At 40.6% G+C, this 18,392-nt stretch overlaps 2 protein-coding genes across 3 annotated transcripts; both read right to left on the bottom strand.

Moving 5' to 3' along the window:
- Positions 1 to 961: 961 nt before the first annotated feature.
- kti12 (KTI12 chromatin associated homolog) lies at positions 962 to 7,913 on the bottom strand. Its single transcript, XM_086298640.1, has 9 exons — positions 7,675 to 7,913; positions 5,939 to 5,990; positions 5,778 to 5,830; positions 5,640 to 5,695; positions 5,476 to 5,555; positions 5,195 to 5,354; positions 4,357 to 4,419; positions 2,434 to 2,502; positions 962 to 1,783 (listed from the first exon to the last, which is right to left on the bottom strand). Exons 1-9 carry the CDS (start codon positions 7,823 to 7,825, stop codon positions 1,640 to 1,642), a joined length of 828 nt encoding a protein of 275 aa, XP_086154766.1. The 5' UTR covers positions 7,826 to 7,913; the 3' UTR covers positions 962 to 1,639.
- Positions 7,914 to 9,018: 1,105 nt separating this feature from the next.
- znf592 (zinc finger protein 592) lies at positions 9,019 to 17,543 on the bottom strand. 2 transcript variants are annotated; one of them, XM_086298636.1, is made up of 9 exons: positions 17,442 to 17,543; positions 14,596 to 16,847; positions 13,964 to 14,142; positions 13,695 to 13,868; positions 13,448 to 13,607; positions 12,666 to 12,929; positions 11,383 to 11,495; positions 11,157 to 11,298; positions 9,019 to 11,073 (listed from the first exon to the last, which is right to left on the bottom strand). In XM_086298636.1, the coding sequence occupies exons 2-9, from the start codon at positions 16,825 to 16,827 to the stop codon at positions 10,573 to 10,575; spliced, it is 3,765 nt and encodes a 1,254-aa protein (XP_086154762.1). In that variant the 5' UTR covers positions 16,828 to 16,847; positions 17,442 to 17,543; the 3' UTR covers positions 9,019 to 10,572. The 2 variants fall into 2 exon arrangements, with proteins under 2 accessions (XP_086154762.1, XP_086154760.1); XM_086298634.1 differs by lacking the exon at positions 17,442 to 17,543 and adding an exon at positions 17,258 to 17,425.
- Positions 17,544 to 18,392: the final 849 nt, after the last annotated feature.

Raw genomic sequence — 18,392 nt, 5'->3', positions numbered from 1 at the left:
ATGCTTGTGCCTGCGGAAGTCTACCACCAGTTCCTTGGTTTTACTGGCGTTGATCTGGAGGTAGTTCAGCTGGCACCAGTCCACAAAGTCTTGGGTCAGACCTCTGTACTCCTTGTCGTCCCCATCAGTGATGAGGCCGACTATTGCAGAGTCATCAGAGAACTTCTGCAGGAAGCACTGGGTGGAATTGTGGGAGAAGTCTGCAGTGTAGATGGTGAAGAGGAACGGAGCCAGAACCGTTCCCTGTGGGGCCCCCGTACTGCAGACGACCCTGTCCGACACACAGCCCTGAGTCCTCACATACTGTGGTCGGTCGGTGAGGTAGTCCAGGATCCAGGTAGTGAGGTGATGGTCCACTCCAGAGTTCACCAGCTTGTCCTTTAGAACCGAGGGAAGAATGGTGTTGAAGGCACTGGAGAAATCAAAGAACATGATTCTCACAGTGCTTCCAGCGGTCTCCAGGTGAGCGAGGGAACGATGTAGGAGGTGAATGACGGCATCATCCGCTCCAATGCCAGGCTGGTAGGCAAACTGAAGTGGGTCCAGTGATGAGCTTATTAGGCGCCGAAGCTGAGCCAGGACCAACCGCTCCAGGGTCTTCATCAGGTGGGATGTCAGAGCCACCGGCCTGTAGCTGTTGAGGTCCTTGGGGCGTGAAGTCTTTGGCACTGGTACAACACAGGTTTTCCAGAGCTGTGGGACTCTTCCCAACCTCAGGCTCAGGTTGAAGAGGTGCTCCATCACCCCACACAGTTGGTCCGCGCAGGACCTGACGACCCTCGAGCTGATGCCACCTGGACCCGCTGCCTTCTTGCCATTAATCCTCCTCAGTTCCCTCCTAACCTGGGTGGTTGAGAGAGACAGGCTGGAGCCTTGTGTTGAGTGTGTATTGGATGCTGTTGTTGGGGGTGGGGGGGAGTGAGCAGGGTGAATAGAGGAGGTGTGAAGTGTCTGACTTATTTGAGCTACCCTACTAAGTCCAGATGTACTAAATAGAGGACATCATGTGCTTTCTCATGTGCTTGGGTGGCCTCTTTGAGTTTCAAAGAGGAAGAAAATCAAACAAAAAAGTTCAATAGTTAGATTCTCTTTTCCTTAGTTCTCTGGAGGATATGCTGTCTCTAGGCCCACAAAGACACAGTGCCAACTCCTTAACTTCTTTATACTTCTCTGTTAAAACTCCTAAAGAAAACATGGCATCTCTAGTCCTCTTTCTCAGCATGAAGCCATACTGCTGCTCACTGATTACTTAAACTAGCTTCAACTCTTTTCCATAGCTTCATAATGTGGCTTATTCCTCTGTAGTTACTACACATGACCCTTGCTCTTAAAAACTGGCGCAAGATACCTAGTCCAAGTAGGTGAAATGCAAAATAGGTTCATTTTTAAGTCCAGGTAGGTCAAGAAAATAAATTCTTGATCTGCTTGGACTAACATTGAAGCTATTTGGGGTTTTGCCAAGACTGAGCAAATCCCATATGGTGAGGAAGGCCAAAAAGGTCCTAGAAAGTACACAAATTTAAAAATATAACCAAGAACAGCAAAAACAGGATGTTTTTGTTAAATACATTTATTTGTCACAGAACAACTGCAACCCCCGCCCCCCAAAAAAAAAAAAAACCCCAAACACTACACACTGTCAGTGCAGACTCTTATTTAAATACTGAACAAACATATTAGCAATTTGTCCCGTGTTTTCTGTCGGGTGCAGCTTGGTGTAGCTGATGAACTGGCGCCGTAATTTCCGCAGCTCTGCCATGTTGACATTTCTGGTGAGCTCAATGTTTAACAGCGAGTTAAGGAACAAGAAAAATACCACAGGTAGAACCTAACAGAAGCCCAAATTATCTCCAAGCCCCAGTATTGCATTTAAAGCTTTGAGCAGGACAACAGGACGAAATAACCTGTACTGAATGTTGCTGGCATCATTTCAAATTCAGATTATGCCCATTTTATTAAAGGTTGGCCAGAACAGAAGATGATGTGCTTTTAAGTTATGCTGTGCTTGGACCAACATCTTCAAAGAAGAAAATCAAAGTGGCTGGTTCTGAGAAGGTGCTTCACAGTCCTGCAACCAATGAAAATCCACAAATATAATTTGGTTTCTCCCCACCACACATCCCACAGCATGCAATTACAGACAAGACCTTTAACATTGCTTAGTAGATCTACCTTTCTTTTAAGTCATGTGATGGCCACACATTCCTCCACCTCCTCATCTAATGCTTTCAGATAGAACAGTGTTGTCCCCCCCGCTATTGAGGGGAGGTGATTAACCCCGGGAGGTAAACGAAAATTAGCATTTCACACAGTCATTAAATATGACAGACGTCCCACACGGAACTACAAAAATCTGTTTAATGTGAAAATATTAATCAAAATTGTGTGTTCAAAATAACTGGGCACACGCAAGTTGTGTTTAAAAAAGGATATCTTTTCCGAAGCTCCTGGAACTGCGATAAGATCCCCGGGAACGCTCGTCTTCTGGGCGTTAAAAATCGCCTGAAAACATTTAATTACATTTATCAAACACACATATAAAAATGAATTTTTAAAAAAGGGATCTCTACAAAGAGTATAAGGAACAATGAATCAGAATTAGAGAAGTATTTACTCCTCTTAATTTATTTTGCTGGAAACTTTTGCAGATATTGTGCAACAGAACGTCGTGATCTGTGTGAAATCGCAAAAAGAAGGAAGTGCAACATGTGGCATGCTAACAAATACATGAGCTCAAAACAAAGACAAAGAGGAGGTTATTTTTTATTATTGATTTTTTTTGCTGATTTATATGTTTTTACTCTGTTGCCTTGTTTTGGTAATCATGCCATGCTCATGTCATGAATGGCAGACAGAAATTCCCACACTTACAACGTGCAGGGGTGCATTCATTTTTTATTAAACGTTGGACAGTCAGCAGTTAACAGCTAAAGCTGTCGATTGTTTTTATAATCCTTTCAACACTTTGGATTTTAGCATTGAGATCCAGGAATTTCACACAGCCACAGTCAGTACTTTAACATTGATCGCAGGATGTAGATTTTCACTCCATGACTGTGAAAAAATCTCACTGACCTAATAATATTTGTGGGCATTTACTCAAATCTTGAGCTCAACATCTGAGTCCTGTGATTTTATTGTGTTTTAAACAAATCTTTATAAACAGCAAGTACCCATTCATATAGTTTAAATGCCTAATGCCAAATGTAGTTATCCCCAAACTTTTAACGACTTTAGACCGGTTCCCCTCAAATCAGTTGTAGTGTAAATATTTGGAAACAATGGTGAAATCAGAGATTTTAAGGCCCACTGAGCATGTGCTTGACCCCATTCACTTTACCTCATGCTAAACTGATGTTACTCATGCTGAAAACCAGTTCAACGTGATTGACAAAAGTGAATAAAATGAGGCAAGCAAAAAATATGATCACTGATTTTAGATGCACTCATAAACACAATGTCACATCTATTAAGGGTCAGACTGTTGAAGTTCAGTGTTATGAATGTCTTTGAAGCTGTGTGCACCAGCGAGTCTCCCGTTTGAGAAGGCTTTCTGGTTTCCACATTGATAAAACTGCGATGGGTTTATTTTATCGTTCTTTTGTTTAATCCGATTTATCTCTTTCTTTGGGCTTGTGGTCTGGATACTTATCTGTAAACGAATCGAACTGTTCAGTCATCTAACAGGCTGACTGGTGAACCACAGCTGAACTTAGAGCCCCTGCACCTAGGAAGCCTGCAGCGGTTGGCTGGTTCACTTTTTCTTGACGACTCACACCCTTTGCAAGGTGAATGTAATAGACCGACAAGGTTTAATTAACAGCTTTGTTCGAGCAGTCATTACTTCACAGGAACAGCTATGTCACTTTCAAGGGCTACGTGATAACCAAAATTAATTAGAATTAGCTGTTATTTAATTTCATATTTTGCACTATGCGCATTTGTTGTCCATTTGCATGTGTTTGCATGTGAGGATGGATGACTCACGACTGCAGAACAGTAACCTGTACCTGAACCTGAACCGGGCTATTATTGTGTGCCAAGATAAATACCTCATCAGCGCTTCACTCATAATTGCATCTTGGCTGGTGATGTAACGTATAAAGCTGTAAATACATGTAATACCTTCTGAGTCATAGAACAAAGTCTACATTATGCAGAGGAATGTTGATACCCCAACAAAGGATTTGTAAACATTTTTCTGAAAAAGACTCTTCTGTCATATTTCACTTAGAATATGACATAACTCAAAAAGCAGTCCAGCTCAGTGAAAAAAATATCATGGGAAACTACCTGAATGACCAGTAAATGATGTGAAACTAGAAAAAACAAACAAACAAACAAAAAAAAACATACCATCAAGACATCTTGAGTGATCTTGTCCAACTCGTATAAAAAGTTTGCTGATGACAGTGGTTGCTACAGAGAAGAAAAGAAAATAGGTTTCCTTCACAATCAGACAAAAAAAAACAAAACACATGCATGCAGTAAATATTGTAGATTTCCAGACTGATTGTAACTAGTGTCTCTTAGGCTATGTCCACACTAATGTGCTTTCGTTTGAAAATGCATCGTTTTCTCTCCGTTTTGGCCTCCCGTCCACACTGAGTCTCGAAAATGCATACATTTGAAAACGGTGCTGTCGCGTCGCAGTGTGGACAGCGAAAACGGAGCCATTTGGAAAACGATGACACATTTTAGTCATGTGATGCAGTCAAGTGACCAATTAAACTAAGTTAGCGGAGGGCATTATACAGCGGTTGCTTTGTTTGCTCTCAATTTTGACAGCCCTATTAAAGATTACTATCAGTTTGCACATGCTTCAGACAGCTTTTCTTCAAATTCTTTAATTCTCACTCGCTTTTGCAACTTTGTACTTTTGTGTTACCCTCAGCAACAACTCCACCTCATTGTTAGTCCGTTTAAAAAACTCGGTGCTTCTCCTCGACATTTTGCCGCGACGTTTCAAGGAGCCGGAAAGTAAATAAACGGCAGACAGAAATGAGGCAAGTCGAATTGTCTTTTGTTTCAAGCATGCGCAGTACTGGAACGTAAGCGTTTTCGGGCCGTTTCAACGTGGACGGACAACTCTGTGAAAATGACTGAAAGCGAAAGTGTGGATGCGGAGCATTTTCAGACGAAAACGCCGTTTTCAAATCTATCCGGGCTAGTGTGGACGTAGCCTTAGACTTACACTCTGAGTAGACTGGTTCGGTGGGGGTGCTTTTCTTTTGAAAAGCGCATCAGAAATGGCTTCAACTGGAAGTGTGTCATCTTTCAGAATAGTGAAGAGAGGGCTGTCCCATCGGTTTCTGGAATCCGGAGCTTCAAATCGCTGAACTAATGCGTCAAAGCTTCAAAACACCAAATGCATGTGAGACAGTTTGCAAAAAAAATAAAAATAAAAACAAAAAAGACATGCAACAGTGCAGGTAAGGTAAGAGTCGTGCTCTCATACTGAGGCTTCTCACTCACATGTCCTGACTGTACTCATCAGCAGCATCTCTGTTTGTGTTCCATAATGAGCTCTCTTCATGGGACGTCAAACTGTAGACCTTAACAAAGAAAACCCGCAAACATACCACGATTGCATATGAAGGTAACATTTTTTCAAAATGTATGTTTAATTGTCTACTTACCAAGCAGTGTGGAGTCTGTGCATGTTTGATGAGGCAGAACAGTTCATAGCGGTAGCCTGTAACATATTTAAATTTTAAACTACAAATCACAATATTTAATGTAACTGTGACAATTACAGAATAAGTAGTAAGACTTACCTTTTATGTAATTTAATGAGTCTAGAATAACAATGTCATCCTTGTTGACTTTCCTAAAAAAAAAAAAAAAAACCCCAGAAAAACCAAAAAAAGAATTAGCATTAAAATATGTGTGGGTTTTGTGCAACATCAGCTCCTACAACAGATTTTTAAACACTCACCTCTCCACTTCAGCTTTCAGAGACGCTCTGACAGTTTTCTCCTTTTGGGAATCTGAAACATTTCCAGTAAAATTAAGTAAATGCAGAAGTCTGCCCAGTTGAAGCAAACAGTCTCCTTAGTCATGTTAACAATTACGGAAATAATAAAGAACTAAAATTTTGAAAAACAAAATGTTTAATTCTAAAAGCATAATAGCAATGTAACAGTAACACAGTTAAAATGATCAGGTCCAAGTGATGTGCCATGTCATATCACCCACAATAATAATATGAATATCAAAGTATCATATTATTATGTAGTTGCTATAGCAACATCCTGCTTAAATTCCCTAATGCACACAACGAGACAAGCCCAGGCATTTGTGAGAGCAAGAGCCTCTGATGGTCATTTGGTAGCTAAAAAGGGAGTTGAGTCAACAACTTTCAGCAAAGCAGTGTACTTTTCAAAATATCCAAGAAAACTGTTGTCACTAACTGTGGACACAAACTTGCAGCTTGAAGCAAAAAACCCAGGTTTTTTTTTTTTTTTTTTTTTAACCACCAGTCTATAAAGGAGGAGATACAATCAGCTGGTTATGTTAGACCCAGAAGTAAATAAAATGACTTCACTGAGCATGGCCGGCTGCACGCGTTATTGTTAAACTAAAGTATTAAGCAACTACTTTATACTTAAAATTTGCAGGGAAAACACTACCCAGGCTTATGACTTATGCTGTGTCACTGTATCTGTTGCTGTGTTATTACTTTTGCACAATAATGCTGCTGCCATTGTACCATTGCTCTTCAAATTAGGGAGTGTGTCATCAATAACAGCAGCTCATTGGAGAAGGAGAATTGAAACTGCCCTTCAGTTACTCATTTAGGAATCCCCCCCCCTACATCATAATAAATCTCATAATCGCAAGTGTTTTTTGAAATGTCATGATATATTTCCCATTCCTAGTACCATACTACTCTATTACTAGCAGTTTCCGCTTACATGTGATTTCAGGGGTTTGTAAAAGTAGAATGGGCGCTATCAGGCAACTCTGCTGTGGAACCAGCTCCCAGTTTGGCTTACAGGACACTCTCTCTACTTTTCAAATTAGCCTGAAAACTTCCACTTATGACAAATCCTATAGTCAGGCTTGGATCCAATCTCTTAGGAATATAGCTGCTGCTGAGGGATTTTCTACTATGCAGTAAGCACATCGACTTGATGCCCCTTTCACTCCCTATGCATTTATATGCTACTACAGAATGAAATTAACTTTTGTTCTATTTGTTGCTAATAGTCTCCTTTCTTTCCTCTAGCCTCCAACCAATCATCCTCGATGGTTGCCCCTTCTTTAACTGGTTTTGTAGGGTCTCTTACTGTTAAAGAGCAATCCTTCTTCCCCACCTTCGCCAGGTGCCTGTTCATAAGAGATTACTGGACTGTCTCTACTACTAACTACTACTGCTGCTAACGCTAAATAAGTAAAATTAATTGAATAGTAGCGCTCATAAAGCAGGCGAACACAGTTGTAATTGTCATGAACTTTAAAGCCGCCCCAAGCATCGATAAGCGCAAACGCTGAATAAGCACTCCTGCCTCTGTTGTTTATTCCCCCGGCTAAGCTTCGTGTAAGGCCGGTGATGTTACCTCAGTATTATGTGGCTAATAACATACAAAAATATGCCAAGTAAGACTGAAAGCCCTGGAAGCTGAAAAGCTTTAAGAAGCACACTAATGAAGGCGTGCTAAGCTTACTTGCCTGCGTAAACAGTGTTTTTCTCAACGCCCAGGCTTCCGTCTCCAACAATATGAACCTTTCTTTCTGTGCTTTCTTCAAAATACACCTTCAGCTCTTCTGCCCTTCGTGACTTACCACTACAGGGATAACCACACATCACTATTAGGGGCATAACTGGGGCTAGTTGCCACTCAAACTACCCTGGGATGTGATAAAAAGCACGTTGCCACTTTCACCCGGATATGTTAACTAAAAGCGGTTTTTCCCCTTACCGACCGGCAGGGGGCGCCAGAAACTTGATTATCTGAAGGTACTGTGTGTGTGCGAATGTGACTTGAACATAGATGAAAACACAGACTTCCAATACATTCTCTGCGCTTTTAATAAAGTCATAGACAATATAAAGTAAAACAACAGAAGTGTTTCTCACTTGCCAACATATACGTGTTATGTTAGACAAAAAACAAAACATAATTTAGCTGATTTTCACAAGAGCAGAAACCCTCTTCATCAGCAGGATGTCACGCAACAACTGATCGAACTGGATGTCCTTCTTCTCTAAATGCATGAGAAAAACACAGAAAGCTGTACAATGGAAGGATTAACAGCGGTATTAGACTGAGTAATAATACATAACTCACCTGTCTAGTGCCTGCTCTCCTTGTGTTTGTTGGGCAGTTTTCAGAATATGGATGAGGAGCGCCTGCAGGTCTTCCACTCCGTGCAGAGGTCTCACATCTCTGCCTTCAGCTGTATCTTTTATATTCTCAAAGGCAGAATTCACAAAGGAACTATCCACAATGCTCTTCTTGCCCATGAAATGTCCTTATTAAATGAAACATGCAAACTCTCTGTAAATATTGCATTTTCAAACAGAACAAAGAAACAATCATTCAGCAGTGTAATTTTTAACTTACCCGTTGCCCACAGATTCCCCCTGGGATTCACCTTGAGCTTTGAAACTTTATTTCTCAGCTCAGTCAAATCAAGAGTCATTGAAGTTGTCAAAGCAATGTATGAGATAAGGATGAAAGAAGACAGGAGTCCTCCCCTGCACATCTTTGTCACAGTGCCTTTCATTTCTCAGATGTGCTTCCAATTAATTTGGAGCTGGTCAATTAAAAGAAATCTCTTCTGTTACTTTGGGTACAGGCAGTTATACTGAGACAGGATCGGCTTAATATTCTAATGGGATGAAGTCATCCATCTGTGGTTGTTGCTTATTGGATGCATGATGCACATTAGAGTGCCTTGTGCCTTTCTGACTTGCTGTGACGATTTTAAGCACGTGACCTCGTCGCAAAACTACTGATTATCACACCCCGATTACATTAAATTCTTTCAACCCAGCAGGTCTGTAATGAAAGACAAGACAGAGCAGATCTGTAATTAAATGCACCAATTTATTTGTAAGTACTTTAATGTAACAGCAAGGCACGTAGGCCACTGCATGCTGAACAGATGAAATGGCTTAAGAAATGCTGTAAATCCAAGTTTAATTGGCTACTGTAGGTACACAAATTCTTAACCAAGTCCTCACTGTACACAGTATCAAAAAGTACAAATATCTTTCGACAAACATTACAAAAAGACAAACAGTGAACAAGTAATTCCTCTCAGCCCCTGCAGGTAAGCAGCTGCAGTGTGGTGATTCGAGGGCTTACAGAGAATCAAAGAGCTCACACAGCACTTTCATAGAAAAGTTCACTTGTCAGTTGAGTCAATATGACCATAAAAAGACTTAATGTCATTCCCAAAATAATTTATAAAATTTATTAATGTGGGATAATACATTTTTAAAACTAATTTTTTTACATTGCACTGAGATTAACTGCAACTTCTCGAAGCCTTTCGACGTTTGACAATCACTGCCATTTACCACGGAGGTAGGAACTGTCACGTAGTCAATACAAAACGAGGTGTCGCTTCACATATCAGAGCCTGCAACCGAAAAGTATCCCCCTTTTGCCAAGTGCTAATCTAAGATATTTTTTTATTTTAAGTCACTGCATTCCCATTCACGTTCCCAGGTGCTGATTCATAAAACATTAACTCTGACATGCTGATGAATTTCACTCTCACACCTTCTCTGGATCATCCTCAACAAATGTACCCTGATTTGACGTAACATTGACCGTTCACTTGCTGGAAAAAAAAAACCAAAAACCAAAAAAAAAAAAAACCCCAAAAAAACCAAAACCCACTTCTGGCAATTTGAGGTATTTTCAATACAGCAATACTGCTGCAGAACACATGTAATACCTCTTCGTTTCTCCCAAACACGTGAAAGAACACCCCCAAAACAGACAGTATAAAATTGTTTTGTTTTTTTTTTTAAAAAAAGGCCAAACCATGAACTTGTAATTACTGCTTTTACATGAACAATCAATTATACTGTGTTTCGTAAAAAATAAAAACCTACTAATATTAAAAAAGCAGCCTGAATCCTTCAGGATTTAGTGTGAGGCATTAAATAATTTGAAACAATACCTGAAACTCTACCAATACACTGTTACAATAATCAATACCAGACCGTAAAACAAACACACATTCCTGAGTCTCCTGCCAGGGTGGATGGAAAATGTTAAGCAAAAAATTTTGACGAAAAAAGAAAAAAACAGAAGGGGGAAATGTTTAACCGTAGTATGAGTGATGAGTGCAGTTATATGTGAAAGGCAAGATTAATATATTACCAACATACAAGGTTAAATTAAAAAACAAAAAAATAATATGAAAATATTTGTTCTGTATTAAATATATGTATCTGCTGGAATATACTGCACCGCCTCTAAATAGGTTGTCCAAATTAAAGGCATTACATCTTTGTACCACCTGCCTAAAAACATCAAGCATCCCTTATGACTTTCACATGAAAACTGAGGATATTAAAGCAGCTTTAAACAGGAGCTGAGGTGGCTCTCACTGCTGGAGAGAGACTGCTTGTGTCTGAGAGTGAGTGCTCAGATTTAAGTTACAGTCTGTGCTCGTGGAGCAGTGCGGACTTTCTTGCTCTCCGGCCGGTGAGGGATCAGATTTGTTTAGCTGGTGAAACAAATCGTTTTCCTCTTCAGATTCTGCTGATCCAGCCAGCTGATTATCCTGCTCCTTCTCTTTAATATCTCCCTCTACTTTTTTCTCCTCTTCCTCTGGATCTTTGACTTTGTGTACGATGAAAAGATGTCTATTGAGAGACAGCACGGACGTGAAACACAGGCCACAGTGAAGGCACTGAGGAGTGTTCTCGTCGGTTTTATGCTGAGGTATATGCTGCTGGAACTCTGTGCTGTTGTCTGTGACGAAGCCACACTTCGAACAGCGGAACTGAGTTTTCAGACGCTTAGCTGAAGGAGCCTCGAGACTACCCGCAGGATCCTGAACCTCCATCTGTGTGCCCACATCAGGTGTTGCTGATACAAGCCTCTGGAAATCACAAGTTATGCAGTTTAGACCAGTGAGCAGATTGGAAGCATTTATGTTTGTGTTGAGAAATAATAAATTGCTACCTTGTCCAAAGCATTTTTGTCTACTTGGATGGGCATTTTTGGCATTTGGCTAAGATCAGGATTTTTTATTCCATGCATAAGGCTGATGTGGTTCTTCAACATCACACTTGACGTGAATATTGTCTTCTTGTCCATGCAATACCTAACAAACAGGGATGGAGCAACAATTAAAAACTGCTTTGTGGCCAAAGTTACTATTATTATTTATACATTTTCAAAATCTTACCAACAGGTATAAGTCCTCTTTTTCCCATCATGATCATTGCGAATGTGTCGTCTCAGACTGATTGCAGTGTTGAAAGACAACACACAGTGTCGACAGGGATACTTCTTCACGGACTGTTGACAAAAAAATAAAAATAAATAATTTGTAGGAATGACAAGATGAGCTTAAGTGAATTATTTAAGCATCAGCCTTGAAACAGACAATTTTGGATCTAACTGGGAATTCAAACCAGAATAAAAATGCATCTTGCTTATACTGGTTGACCTAAAAACTCTGACTTAGAGGTACAGGACTCATTTCTGCCCTACTGCTCGTTGGCTACTCACAGCTGTGAAATACTACTGGTCCAACTAATAGTATTTCCCAAACACGTACTCAACTAAGTATTTTTTTACTGGTTCAATTACTTTATTTCCATTACGCACAAAAACAAAATATGTTCATAATAAACATAATAAACCTCACCCACCCCTTCTATTTTTTTTATTTTTATTTAACTTGAGTCACAGTTTACAGCACAGGGGACTCTCATCACTTCTGTTATTTTTATCTACTATATTTTTATTTTATTCTGTATTTCATTCTAACAGAACAAACTAGGAAAAAGTGTTTGCTTTGAGAACGTTATTGTTTCAGTTTCTTGAGCTGGAAATTCTGTGCTATTTTGGTGTAGTGATGAAAGCTCTACAGCTTTCTCCATGATCCATCTCGAGCTAAACGTGTTGCATAGTAATATGTATAACAGTATGGTAAAATATGTAAAGCAGTATAGTAAAAAGAAAATAAACAAATCAGAGCAGTGTGTATGGGGAATAATTTTGCATTTGTACTCATTTGGTAGCAGGGTAAGATGATTTCTACTCAGTGTGAACTGAGGCCCAATGAGTCTAAAAACTCACTGTGTATCCTGGAGAAAGCAGAGGGCATGGGAAAAAAAGGAGGGTGGTGGTAATTGGCAAGCTGCTCCAGAGTAATACTGTATATTCTACATGACCCAGTTTCAATTCAAAACACAAATTTTACATTCTTAAAAAAATAAAAATAATTGTGTTTATATGGAAAAATGCCAATTCAAGGCATCTAAACCCAGGTACCACAGTTTTAATACAGGAACCCAGACAAGGCTTTACATGATTTACTGATGTTGCTGTCTGAGCGGTCTTCTGTGGCACACTGTCGGTATATCTGTCAAGATTTTAAGACACCAACTCAAGACATAAGAGCGCAACACTCAGTAATGTTTTGCATCAGCAGACGTCAGTGCGGGGTCAGTGCACCCTTACCTTTCCGTGTGTGGTCTTCAAATGGGAAACGTAGGCATCTCGCTCAGTGAACTGCTGCAGGCACTCGTTACATGTCCATCCAGCGGGTTTCACACGATTTAGGATTTTGCTGTCTTGCTCAGATTTCTCTCTAGTAGCAACTGTTTGTTTAATAGGGTAGTGACTCTTCTGTTTTTGGATAGACTGAGACTCCTGGTGCAAGTCAGCATGCTTAGTTTCTTTCTTCTTCTCTGTCTCTTCAATCGTGTTTCCTACATGCACACCCTGCAGAACAGGAAACACAAAATTCACATTATTATGCTCAAACGTATTTACACAGTAACATTTAACTGTTTCTTTGCTGGTGTTTTAACAAAAAAACACTACTGCTGGAGCATAAGTTAATGATTTCCCGTGTTGATTGATCTGTATCAGGTGTATGGTTTTAAAGGTTTAAAAAAAAAACAAAAAAAAAACCCAAAAAAGTAAACATGATAGGACACAGCACCTTACTTTTACTGGATGCACTTTATAACTCTTCTATGGACTAAGGAACCTTTTTTTCCCCAGATGTCTGACAACTTTAGCACAAATCATTTTAGATAAGAAGTGTGGCCGCAAATATAAACTCCTATAGACATCCTAAACTCCTAAAGGATCACTTGCAGGGAATATATTAAAAAAATACTGACAACCATCAGTGCTACACCTCACCAGTGCTTACTGACCACTTTTTATGTCTGAGAGGTAAAAATGATAAACATGTAAAACATCTAAATAAAATGCATATATTTAATTCTAACCTTGAAATGCTGCATTAATAGCAGCTTTTGTGGAAAGACTGAGTTGCATTCTGGACACTTAAATACAGACGTAACACGCTTGCTGGAATTCTGATAGAAATGCTGAAACAGTAGCTGCTTTTTCTTGAACATTTTCTCACAGGAACACTTTAAGATTAACCTGCAAAAAGAAAGCAAAAACTGTTAAAGCAGCCTATGAGGAGAAGCCCACAGTTTTCAACCGTCAGGTCATGAGATGTTAACTTACTCTGGAGTTGTTTTGCTAGTACTGTGTTTATTTTTCAAATGCAGTTCACAGTTGTCGGAGGTCTTGAATGCAACCGGGCAGATGGAGCACTTGTACAAGACCTCACAGTGTTTTTCTTCGATATGAGTCTTTTGTCCTTGAAGGGTCCGGAAAACCATATCACAGTGAAGACATCTGGAAGAAAAGGAAAACATAATTGTTGCAACAGTGCACTGTACACTGTGGTTTTTTTTTTTAAAAAAACCTGCATTTCTTGCCAAGTTACTCACTTGTACCAAGCCTTGCGAGCATAGTGCAGGCAGTTTTCCCTGACGTGCTTTTGGATGTCTGCAGAACGACACAGGGAACCACACTCAGGGCAGCAGTAAGGGGACTTATGTGCATGAATGCGTAGGTGAGCTCTGAAACTGCACTTGTTGGGCAGCAGCATTGAGCAACCTTTACAGATCTGGTATTTCACAACAGAACAGAACAAAAAGACAGTTTTGAGTGGAAAACAAACAAACAGTGGTGCCATTAAAAAGGACAAATCTGGTGATAGAGAAAATACATTTGTTTTTATAGAAAACAATCCAATTAACAGCTACAATGAAGTAAGTAATTATACAAAGCAGTATTCTCTCTTTAGCTAGAATAAGCTTACTCATCTGTACCTCAGTAATCAATCAGAAACAGATCAGATAAATTATCTACAAAGTGGCACCAGGCATCGTGTTACTTCATTATGATAAATCTATGCCCTGAAGCGCACTTTTCTACTTTGATTTGAGTGACTTTTACAGATTAAAAACATTTAAGAGTAAGCACTAATAGGCTTAGATACTTGCTAAATTCTGCAAGGTGGTCTTCTCAAGTGATTTGTTGTCACCCTTATACTTGAAAATGTCAATTAGCTACTCACCAGTTCTTCTGTATCTTCTGACAGCTTCTGGTAATGGCCTGCGAGTGCTTTGTAGTCAGGCAACTGCTTGTTACACTCCAAACAACGGAGTCGATGGCGGATGACGCTTTCCGGATACAAGGGCAGGACAGGCTCACTTTTAGGCAAGACTAATGGCGAGGAGTAAGTGCCCACACTAACCAGTTCACTACTCAGGGGTACAAACATTTTTTCTTCTGCTATGGGCTTCAAATTGAGCTGTGTGCACTGCATCACTGTGCCACCGTTCTTGTGTTCCCTTGCATGAGCCAACAAGGCACACTTGTTAAAAAACACCAAAGTCTTTGCGCAGTGTGTACATCCTACTTCAATGTGGACACTCCTCCTACTGTAATGAAATGCGAGGCTCTTCTCCACCCCAAAGGAGTCCCCACACTCGAGGCAGCAGTATCCATGTGGTGGAAGGTTGATATTGGTTCCCGGAGGTGGGTTCAAGTTTGGCACATATGTAGGCACAGGGTTGGCACTGTTCAACAGTCTGTTTAAAGTTCCCGCAGATGGGTTCGGATTAGACAGGTGGGGATAAGAATTGGCTGTTTTGACCTGATGCACTAATGGGACAGTACTGTACACTGTGGAGGAGAGTGTGCGTTGACTTTGTTGATAGGAGGTGGTTCGTGCAGCTACTGAAGCAGCAACGCTGTGAGGGACAAGGTTTAGACTAGCTAAGTGCATTGCTTTTGGAAGGAAGTTTGTGGTAGTTGCATGGCCTGTAGTGGCTGATACTCTCTTTGGTTTGTGCACTTGATGTGCGGCAGATCTTTTGACTTTAGTATTACGGACTACTGGTGCAGAGCGCATTACACCTGACCTCCGGGAGTTTTCCTCCGACTTCCTGTTTGAAACTTTTGCCGAAGCTGTATTGGCTGCATTACCTTTACTTGGCACCCCAACAACACCATCAGGAGCTTGAGACTGATGTGGAGATGCATTACAGTATGAATCATCACTAATCATACTCTGCGATGGAGAGGATTCGTAGGCAGAATGCACGTCTTCATTTTCTGAATCTGGGAGCACACTGGTGACGGTACGCTTGATCTGCCCAGATGTGGTTTTAATGGTCTTAATCCTGACCTTAGGTATGGCTGGAGGTGAACCAGATACCACTGCAGGGGATGCTTTGCCACTACTGTCACTGCAGATACTCACAGGGCTATCAGGTGGTTTCCTTAATCGTTTTACTGCTTCAAGTGGACTTCTGGGGCTTCGTGGGGATATGGGGACCTTGGGGCTAGCTTTCATGCAGTCACTTTGAACAGCTGGGGATTCTCTGTGATCTGTCTGCTCATTGGGATCTTTTCTAGCATTCAGAGCCACCAGAGCGTCAAGACAAGAGGATAATTTACATGTCTGTGACTTGACATGTGGATAAGGGGCAATAAGGGATAAGGGAACAGTCACTGGTGCTCCTGAATTCCAGTTGGTTTCAGTGAAGTTCTGGTTTCCTAATTGTGGAGGAAATTCACTGTGTAGTCCAGGTGTTTTCTCTGCTTCACTACTACCACAGATGTCAGAAAGCTCCTCGCTTCTACTACTTTCTGCTCCTTTAATCCTCTGTATGCTTTCGTAATTATTAGAGTCCTTGGAAGAGTTATCAAACATGCTAAGGTCCATTCTTTTGGGATTGTGACAGACTGAAGTGTCCAAAACTGAAGCTTCTGGGAAACATAGTCTGTCTTCGTTTGGAAGTATTTCCTCTCTGCTTGATTGGGTGTTTTCATGCTCAGGACTGGAGACTGGACTTAAATCTGAAAGTGCCTGAGGAAACAATGGTGCCTCATCTGGTATAGGTGGCTTTCCAGAAAGCTCACTTGAAGCCTTCCCATTCAATGTGGACACAAATGATTTGGAGAAGCTGGTATTAGTTGTCTCAGCAGAGGTCACAGAAGTGTCTTGTCCCCTAAATCCATTTTGCAATGTTGGTCCCGAGTGAAGTCTATCACTAAATTCTTCAAGTAACTCCTGCCGACTTGTATTTTTCACAATAACACTTACAGCTGGGACATCTGAGGGTGGTATAGCTTGGTTAGTCAGTAAGCTGTCATCCAGACACATCTCTGTGTGTTTCAGCTGACTTTCTGTTTCCTCATGACTCCCCTGGATGGGCTCTTTGGCATCCAATCCAGTGGCATCTGGGATGTCAAAAGCTGCCAGGAGATCATCAAAATCTGGGGTCTTCATGTCACCCATGGCCGTACAGTCTCACAAACCTACAGAAAGACGCAGCTGTGACTTAGCATGAGCATAAAGAACTGTTACAATAAAAACTAAAAGAGAAAAAAAGCTGTTTTATAAACTGAAGAGTAACTATTTAGCAAATGAGACGCGTCATATGTCAACGCTAGCTTTAGCCAGCAAGCTAAACGTGGGCAACATTTCCAGCGCTAATGCTAAATATGCAATAAAACACGCACAACACAAGCGATTTAACAGATAGCACAAACTTTAAACCCACTCACTGGACAAATTATATGACAGATGCACACAGGAGCCAGCTAACAAGCTAGCTGTAAAATGGAGCTAAGCTAGCGAGTTAGCCCCCATCTTAGCAACATGCTACAGCGTAAATAATTCAGCCAAACGAGTAAAGTCGTCACGTAATGATACACAGGGTGCTCACCATTTGATCCGAGTGTGTTAAACAGCTCTAGTAAACTAGCTACTCAGCCATTTAACTGTCTGCACTAAATATTCGCAGGCTAGGCTGTTTTAATGTTTCATAGCTAGGCTACAAGCTACTAACGTTAACTTCGTTTTCCTTTTCCTCAGTGGGAAATTGAAACCCTCGGCGCTGTCTTACAGACCTGAGGTTGCAGCGGGAGTGACTGCTTTCAACGACAGTACTAAAGGTCCACCAAAATATTTATTCAGGTTCAGGACGGAGTTGCAACTCACAAACGACGAAGCTTCGGTGTTCGGTAAGGTTGGGTAATGCTAACAATATTAAAATTTAATGCAAATAAAAACCTTGAGTCCGGGTGAATGTATAATGAGGCACTAAATCCTACTAATAATATTGAAAATGCAAACAAATAACATTATTATAGGTGTCGGAAAGCTTGTTTCGAATTCCCTAAAGCTCTTGTCTTTGGTTAATGAAAAGTAAACACAGAAATATAGCCTTGTCCTCCTAATTTGGGTGAATTTAAAAGAAAAATTCAAGCCCCAAACGACCCAAAATGCAAAAACAGTGCCTTTCATCAGACACGTCTGCCTGGCAAAGATCTCTCAGCTTCAGGGGATGTGCAAAATACTATGTATGCTCAAAATACCTTTAAATTACGGTTTTGTAAACCGTGATATCTGTATACAGCTATTCATAGACATAAAACTAATCCTATCAGAAATATATAAACATCCCTATAACCACCAATTACCAAGTTCATTTGGCTTCCAGTTATTTGTTAAAGTGTTCATCAGATCCATGCTGTGAAATGTCACAAATCATGCTGTAAACTGGAAGTCATCCCAATATGTCTGTGGTATTAACACTTTATGGGCTAATAATGGGTTTTTGGCTGTAATTAAGATGATAATTTGGTGAGGAGGGTGATCTTCTCTAAAGATCCATGACCTCAGCAGCCTCTGATTTGGGAAACTGCCAGTATTTTAGTGAAGAAGCTATATAAACGTCCTGTAAGACATAACTGAGGGCATTAAAGCTCTACAGCTTCCTTCCCGCAAGTCAAGGTTTCCAGAAGTGACAGCAGTTCGCATTAAATTTATAGGCGCATGCACTTAGTCATCAGCTAACA

Source organism: Aulonocara sp. 'chitande type north' Nkhata Bay, linkage group LG7 (genome assembly GCF_057382095.1).
Source record: "Aulonocara sp. 'chitande type north' Nkhata Bay isolate Kocher_YH1m ecotype deep benthic linkage group LG7, A_spYH_male_GT1.1, whole genome shotgun sequence".
Classification (NCBI taxonomy): domain Eukaryota; kingdom Metazoa; phylum Chordata; class Actinopteri; order Cichliformes; family Cichlidae; genus Aulonocara; species Aulonocara sp. 'chitande type north' Nkhata Bay.
The sequence above is the reverse complement of the archived record's forward strand: the minus strand, read 5'-3'. Positions and strand labels throughout refer to the sequence as shown.

What these genes read in the sequence shown, in the direction of transcription:
- kti12 (XM_086298640.1), bottom strand. Translation starts at nt 7,825, where the DNA reads ATGCCCCTAATAGTGATGTGTGGTTATCCCTGTAGTGGTAAGTCACGA. An exon ending in CTCATTAAATTACATAAAAG is followed by an intron (nt 5,696 to 5,777) that starts GTAAGTCTTACT and finishes AATATGTTACAG; the next exon opens with GCTACCGCTATGAACTGTTC. An exon ending in CGAACCAGTCTACTCAGAGT is followed by an intron (nt 4,420 to 5,194) that starts GTAAGTCTAAGG and finishes TCTTCTCTGTAG; the next exon opens with CAACCACTGTCATCAGCAAA.
- znf592 (XM_086298636.1), bottom strand. Translation starts at nt 16,827, where the DNA reads ATGGGTGACATGAAGACCCCAGATTTTGATGATCTCCTGGCAGCTTTT. An exon ending in CAGAAGATACAGAAGAACTG is followed by an intron (nt 14,143 to 14,595) that starts GTGAGTAGCTAA and finishes GTGAAATACCAG; the next exon opens with ATCTGTAAAGGTTGCTCAAT. An exon ending in AAGAGGACTTATACCTGTTG is followed by an intron (nt 11,299 to 11,382) that starts GTAAGATTTTGA and finishes CCTGTTTGTTAG; the next exon opens with GTATTGCATGGACAAGAAGA.